Source organism: Hylaeus volcanicus, chromosome 4 (genome assembly GCF_026283585.1).
Source record: "Hylaeus volcanicus isolate JK05 chromosome 4, UHH_iyHylVolc1.0_haploid, whole genome shotgun sequence".
Lineage (NCBI taxonomy): Eukaryota > Metazoa > Arthropoda > Insecta > Hymenoptera > Colletidae > Hylaeus > Hylaeus volcanicus.
Genome location: NC_071979.1, coordinates 4081046 through 4089369, shown reverse-complemented (window position 1 = coordinate 4089369; position 8324 = coordinate 4081046). Strand labels below are relative to the sequence as shown.

At 31.8% G+C, this 8324-nt stretch overlaps 2 protein-coding genes across 2 annotated transcripts in view; both read left to right on the top strand.

Moving 5' to 3' along the window:
* The window catches only part of LOC128875266 (uncharacterized), a 7760-nt gene extending 7389 nt beyond the window's left edge, over positions 1-371 (top strand). Inside the window, exon 13 of the mRNA XM_054120696.1 lies at positions 159-371. The gene's annotated coding sequence lies outside the window, so the exon portion shown is untranslated. The remainder of the gene's footprint in view (positions 1-158) is intronic.
* A 1163-nt stretch (positions 372-1534) lies between these two features.
* The window catches only part of LOC128875274 (uncharacterized), a 9461-nt gene continuing 2671 nt past the window's right edge, over positions 1535-8324 (top strand). Inside the window, exons 1-2 of the mRNA XM_054120716.1 lie at positions 1535-1691; positions 5170-5446. Of these exons, the coding sequence (XP_053976691.1) occupies positions 5186-5446 (261 nt within the window). The 5' untranslated portion in view covers positions 1535-1691; positions 5170-5185. The remainder of the gene's footprint in view (positions 1692-5169; positions 5447-8324) is intronic.

Below are 8324 nucleotides of genomic sequence, written 5' to 3'. Positions count from 1 at the left end.
TTATATATTATATATTATATATTATATATTATATATTATATATTATAGTCTTCCTCTTATGTGCGCACGTAGTTTTTCTGAAGCTACAAAATGCAATTTCATATTTCGTTTGAAACAATTCGTAAGATCGCGATTTTTTATTATTTATAATGTTTTAGAGTGTTTCAACACAGAGAATATTACCTGCAGCCATTACGTGTATACGTACATATTTTCATGTCTATTTGTAAACGTTTAACTTGATGCAGTTTTTTCTTGAAAGAATGATTAATTATTATCTAATTATTTTTGATTAATAAATATCTTCGTAGCAAATGAAGAACTGCATAGTTTAATGGATTAAGGGTAATGCTATAGTTGTTACAAACTTCGTCCAAGGTCTATCGAGTATATGTGTTACTAAATTTGCATACATCATTTAGAGTAAAACTGTATCATATATATTTACACGTGTTTGTGTTACATACGTACATTGTATTCAATCGATACCACAATAAAATTTGTAATATTAGCTTACGTGTAAATCAATATTATATATTATTTAAATGTCGAGGTTTTGCAGGCCCTGGCTCCAATATCATAAATGGTAAACTAATGACCGCTCGGTAAATGTCGTTGGTTCAAGGTTTTCGACCAGTGGTTCCCAACACAGTGTCCATGTGGTATTATGATACCATAGTAATCGCAAAAACGATCTCACACATGCATCAAACGACTCGTTGTCAGAGAGTAAATTGTGTTTAGAACATACATTCAAAATTAAAATATACCATGCAAAATAATTAGAGAATATCACATTCGAACATTGGATTTTGGTATATAATTTGAGTACTAGAGGTAAGAGAAATGTTAAGCAGCGTGGGATGTCTTTGTTATCGTACGTTTGTTTCAATGTGCCTTGAATGTTTAGTTCAAATTCTTAGAAAACATGACAACAATTTAAAAAAGAATTCTGTTGATTTGAAATAACGATAGTGATGTCTAGAATATCTCGAAGATGTCAGTACGAAATGACTTGATAAAATTACCAAATGTAGTTTAAAACATATCTAAAATATTCTCATAGTAACAAATAAAATTAAGGAAATTTTTCTCAGTAAAAAATTTCATGAAAAACACTTAATATTTGGCTTCCTATTTTGGTTTCTTTTTTTAAGGAGGTATTCTAGCCTGAGTGTCAATTTTCAGACATTTTTGGGAAATTTTTTATTAGTCATTGCATATCCATTTATTCGTATTTCAAGAATATACATTATTCATTTTTCGTGAAAATAATCAACGTTAAATATAATACAAGCAATCTCGAAATAATTATATTCCCGGTTGCCCATTGTGTCGTTCGTTCTGCTCACCTGAGACGAATAAATCAAGAAACATTCTCATTAATACGGTAATGCTAATCGATTTTGACTTTTACTTCCTGACGTTTTCTCTACGAATTATGAAACCTGTCCGGCTAGCTTGTTTTCATGGATGTACACTAATCGTCGGATCACCTTGGTTTGATGGAGAACTTTTGCGGAGGGACAGTTCTGCGCGAGACATTTGACAGATATAAAGAAGCGCGTGCTTCGATTTGTTTCAGTTACTTTCATCTTTCTCCAGTATCGCAGGTGTCGATACGCTAGAGTTTCGAAGAACGTACCATCGACTCAAAGAAGGAAACATTCGGTCGAGTTTCGAACAAAAGGGTTAGTATAAAATAAATGAAACAACTGTAAATGTATTTTCTTGCTTTTGCATAAATTTCGAACAAAGGGATTAGTATAAAATAAATGGAACAACTATAAATGTATTTCTTTTTTGTTTTTACATAAATTTCGAACGAAGGAGTTAGTATAAAATAAATGGAACAACTATAAATGTATTTTTTTCCTTTTATATAAATTTCAAGATAGCTGTCATTATTACGACAATAATTATTTATACAGAACACTTATCTCCCGATTTACACGGTTTTTAAAATAGAATAGTTAAAAATAATTATACTTAAAAAAAATAATGTATACGATATTCAGAGAAACTGATTTTCCATGTCAATTATTATCATTGTTGTGATAATGAATATTATGCAGTGCGAGGTACTTGATGGAAAAATTCGTGAATGTGATAATTGCGTCATTAACTTCGCAAATGTCGTGTAATTAATTCAATTAAAAAATGTGTAACGCTAGAAATTATTCTTTTGCTCAGAATTTGTTGTCTTCTCGAATTCTAACAGAAATTATTTATTTCGTTTATGAGATCCAACGTAACGAAGCTCCCTTTTTATCAATTACTATTTATTTTTCATAAATAAATAAATAAATATGATTCTTCGATTTATAACACTACAATACATTATTTTGATAGATTATTGAAACATTTTTCTACTTTAACACGTGTGCCTGGGAGTATAAGTTCAGATTGTTAACCAATGCTTACTGTTTCCAATAAACATAACGTCCATGCATTTTAACTAAAAGTAGCTCCAATTTAAATAAAATAAATATAACTAATTTTAATACTAGTGGCGCCATCGGTGGAGAAACACCCAAGTTTGTAGTGAAAGTAGTTCCCACCGTTTCTATAAGGTGGGGTCACCGATATCTTTTTTTTTTTATTTATTTTTAAATTATTTACGTTGATTATTACAGTACGACATTTTCTTATTGCTAAGTTACAAAAATAATATTTGCTGTACCTTATACATTATCAATATTTGTGGCTATATCTATTTGTACATTTTCTTACACTAATGATATGCCACCGATATCTTTATTATAGCACTTGAAACTATAATAAATATATGTTCAGAATATAAGTGGTTTTATTTTCAAGACCTAATGATCACACGTATTGCACAACCAGAAAGGAATTTATTAATTAACAAAATCAAACAGCAATTCAAAAAGAAAAACGGAACAAAAGACGGTAAAAGAGATCTTCTGAATCGATAAAGAAGCTTCAACCAAAGTTCAGGTGATAACTCACTGCAGAGTCGATAAGGAAGTAACCATTTACCAGGTATCGGCCACAATATTAGTTATTTTTTCATAATATTCATAATATTTATTTTTCATAAGTATTCTAAGTATCTCAATGTTTAGTTCTTGTAAAAAATGATCTATGTTATACTCTGGTTTCCCTTTTACAGCCATAAGTTTTTTAAATAATTTTTTCCGCTCTTCATTGTATATTGTAGACTCATAAAATATGGTTGACATCATGATTGGGAGAACCACAATCAACCACATTTCGGACTTTCTATTATTTTTAGTCTGGCTAATGATTCATTACAATTGTAATGATTTGTTCTTATCTCAGCAATAAGTATCGACCTCCTTAGTTTGTAGTGGCGCCATCTAGCGTCAACAGTTAAAAAGTTACTTTTACTAGAAACTTGGGCGTTTGTCCGCCGATGGCGCCACTAGTACTAAAACCAGTAATATTATGTTGAATTATTAATAAAATTGATGCTACTTTTAGTTGAAATACGTTTACGTTATGTTTATTGCAAATAGTGGTCATTGGTTAATAATATGAATTTACAGACTCAGATACATATATAAAATCAAAAAACTGTTTAGATAATTTGTAACAGTAATTCATTAAAGTGAGAGTTTAATATTTAGTACTCTTTTTACTTTTGTGACAGCGACGACTCTTCTCGAACAACTTTGATATAATTTTTTAATTATCCCACTCGGAATGTTATGTCATTCAATTCGTAATGCCTCGGAGAGTTCATCTACATTTTTTGGATCTTTTTTGATTCGAGCTCTTTCCAAGCAATCCCAGACATGTTCAATAATATCTAAATCGGGACTTTCAAGTAGCCAATTCATAAAATTTAATGATTCATCCTCCTCTAAATCTTTTAAATAATTTTATACAATTCTATTATAGCTGAATATACGCATAGTATACCAGTGTAGGTGTATAAAGAACAACAACAAATATACATAAAATAAATGTTCATAAAATAAACCTAAAGTAATGAGATGAATATATTGGGGACAAGATTAAGCCTATTTTATATCGGAGCTATTATAAAGTACTTCATTCACGAAACCTCAAAAATACATGCGTTCGAATAACTTTGATATTTAAGTCACATTTTAAACATCTGATAAATTGGTTTTTAGGAAAAACTGTATTAAGACACTGAAACCTCAAAAATCCATGCGTTCGAATAACTTTGACATTTAAGTCACATTTTAAACATCTGATATAACCACAGTTATTACACCTGTCGCTTCTCGAATGCAAAGAGTTCTAGTTGAGAGTTTCTCGTATCATCAGTCAGGGATACCGTGCGCTTGACTTTCGGAGCAATGTTACAAGCTCTTAGGACACTTACGCGTAACTCTCAATGACCGACAACGAGATCCGCGCTTCGCAGACGTCCGATTAGTGCTCGACACGATTTTCCGAAGGTATAATATTTCTGCTTGCCGAGCCTTGCCGACGTTTGCTACGTTCAACAAGGGAAGAACAAGGTGTTCTTCAAGTAGGAAGCAGTTGTCGATGGACAAAGTGGGTCACGAGCCGTGACCTCCGCGGCTCCTCCGGTCGCATCTTTTCCACAACCTCGAGGGTTGCTTCTCCACTTAATTACCTCCACGTCCTCCATGTATGCGAGGCGAATTTTTAACGTACCGAACGCAGCTGTTGCAACGAAGAAAAATATATATTTCGGATAACTTAAGAACGGAACACGATCGAGAACGAACACTTCTCGAACATTTTACTACTACTTTTCTTTGCTTGCATCCTGTAAGGGCGAAAGGAATTTGAAACTCGCCACGATGCGGTATTCTACAAATCTACGGAGATTTTTAACACTTCAATTACTATTTTATTTAGAATAATTTGCGTTTTCGATTCTGATTTTAGGGGTCCGACGCGCCTGGGAAAATATTTCAGCTCCATGCTCTAATAATTTAAAAACTTTTACTTCTAAACAATTTACTTCTTTACAATTCTGATTTTAAAAGGTCAAACCTGTACGAAATGCGAAAGAATATTTTTATTTTTCAAAAGTGTCTCCCTTTTAATATTAAAAATTACAAAAATACTTTTAATCGAGTCCATGTAAAATACTGCTATTCGATAAATTTTTAAATCTCTTACTTTCAGTACTAAAGTGAATTAATTGAAATGTGTGTTCTTCTCTCTTGTTTTTAGAGTCGAAAGCTTCGAAATGAAATTTCTCCTAGGCGTCTACAGCATTTGCCTGATTGTCGCGTTTGTCATGGCTGGCGTACCACTGCCGCAACCAGGCGATCCTCAAAGTAATCTCTCGAAAAATTGTCAGATTCCAAAATGTCCTGTCGTGAAAACCACGAACGGTGAAGAGAGGGTTATTACTTTGCCGTATCCTCTGGACTGTTTACAGTACGTTGAGTGCAAAGGATCGGTGGCGACTGTCCTACCCTGTCCACCCGATGAAGTCTTCGACAAGGTAAGACTTGACAATAATCTATAATAATCTGAAACTTTAAAGTGCGTTAAATATGTCCGCATTAAACATCTCTGAATTAATTGAACATTTACAATCTACATTTTTTAATTGAAATTCTACATTTTTTAATTTTTTCGTAAGTTTGTTATAAATAGATTTATGCATTTATAAAGAATGTAAATATATAAAAATATACAAGAAAGTTGAATAAATGCGTACATATATTATAATATAAAAATTAAAACACGCACTACAATATTTAAATGCTAGCATATATTTCAACTTCATTTACATGTAAAAACATATGAATTTGCATAAATATCCGCAGTCTAGTTATAAATTTATAAAACGAATAAATTTAAAACTTATAAAATAAATGAAATCAATAATGTCTACGAAAATATTACACTTATCATAAGTTAATGATTTATTCTGAAATTAGCGTGACACTCCGAGTCAAATTTTTGACAATCATACATGCTCTTGAGTTCTCACGGAAATAATGTGTAAAAAAAGTATGAAAACGAGTTTGAAATATCGTTTACTGGGACAGGATGTTTTCACGAATAGCAGAAACAGCGGCACGTATACAATTTATTTGAAAAGGGATATTTGAAACTATACGTTTCGTTTTCTGTCACTTTTCCTAGGGGATACACATCCCTTTCTTTCGGATCTATAAATTGTTTTCCCAGATATTTCTACGACTGGTACAGAAACTTCGATTAGTTTAATTAAGATTTATTCTTTATTTTTACATATATTTGCAGCAATAAAATTGTAAAAATAATGTTTAGCATCGTTAAAAATTCTCCTAACATTTGAGTGAGGATTGTCATTAAAAAAATTTAAGGAATTCTGTTTTCATATTTATTATACATGTACAATGTATATTACATTTAAAAATAATTAAAGCAAACCTAGATTACCATTAAACTTTTTGAAACCTCGAAATAAACTTTGGAGAAACCTTGAAATAAGAAAAAAGATTTTTGCAATGTTAAAAACTGCAGAAGTTATAGCAAAAACAAATAAAACAAAATTTCCGTAATCCCGTAATTTATTTTAAAACACTTCGTTCCAGTCAGTTCGAGAAACAATTTACGTATAATTATTCTGCCTAAAAATTCTGAAAATAATTTTAACATCGAGATCCTCCGATAATGGGAAATCGTTGTAGCAGGTGCTCGATGTATATCGATGGATGATACACTATTTTCTTAGCTGCCCGAACACACACCGAGGGGGTAAAATCAACCCTCGAGATGCGAGTTCTATTTTTATTCAATTATTCGTGAAGTGTATCAGGTTGGAAAGAATTGATATGGAAACATTACTTTTTTAAAACAAATTCATAATTTTATTCAAGTTTACTTCTTTGACCAGTAAATCTTCGCGATGTAACGAATCTTTGTATACTAAACATTTTCATTTCACAATTATCAAACATGTCTTGAAGATAATTCAAGATAATTTTTGCATAGATTGTTCATTATCTGTCATTTTTTTCGAAGTTTATAAAATAAAGAACGGTCCCGATATATTTTCTACTAATAATACAGTTTAGAAAGAGATATACAAATATTTCTGTACAAGCTTTATAAAATTTATTTATCGATTTACATTAACGTTAAAGGTGCAAAATAACATATTTAAATTTCAAAAAGATCAGTCTGATATACATACATTTTTACTTTGACAATCAGATAAAAAATGATGGAACGAGAAAAGCACGCTTAAAACTTATAGACGAATATTTTTATACTTTTCCTAAATAATATTATCAGTGAAATAATCATTATAAACTTTGAAAAAAATTCCCAATATATGCTTAATTTGTCTGTCGTTAAACCTGAAAGGCTCCTTAACGAGTAAAAGTTACTATTACAGGAAACTCAGGTATGATTCGTAAATATAGATAGGATACGCTACCGTTTGAGTAATTGTGGCCGGTGCTGTATGTGCATACTTGTCTATCCACTTCATGAATTACCTTGAATTCCCATTGTCACGCAAAAAGCTCGTCGGCTTCATCGATCGTACACCTACGCTTGGAAAAATTTTACCTGTGAGAAACAGTGGCTGGTTCATTCATTGCTGTCTATCTCCCACAACACGTAGTATGAACGTCGTTCTTGCCGGGTAATGATTGATTCATAGATATAAACTAAAATAACCGTTGTAAAGAAATACAAACACAAGAATATAAATATGAACATAAATATTTTAATTACAGCCAAATTTTATGCTGGAAAATTAGTTTACAAATCGATTGTTCCTGCGTTTCTCGAAACATACACATTTCAAGAATGTTGTGTGAATATACAGGGTGGTCCACGCAAAGTGTGCACTTTTATAACTTTCAAAATATGCGTTCCACGAAAAAATGTTATATACGAAAGTTACACGTTGCTTGGATCACCCTGTATAGTTTTTCAATTAATTACCTGACACGGTAATAATAAATGCTTCTCTGTGCGTTAAATGAAAACACTCGAGTGGCTGGTTGAAGTCTGCAATCCATCTTGCGAGGGTTAAGAAGAGTGCAGAAGCACGAGTTAGCGGAAACGTGGACAGTGCAGATTTATTTTTGCTTCGTAGCTCCTTCTTTCTTCCCACGGAAGTATTTTCTCCGAATACAACGTTAGACGAAGAACATATTCTCGTGTACTTACACGGATCTCCATTAATTCTTCCATTTCATGGGAACACGATACTCCAAACGCATCCCCTTCTTGATGTCGACAAGCTTATAGTTGTCGCGCCGCTGAAACTCTAGATGGCGTGTATTATAATATTTTCAGCTCCGATTGAATAAAAACAACACTATATAAACAAATGCGCAACATTTAAAATTCGCGATATATTATCCATTCGA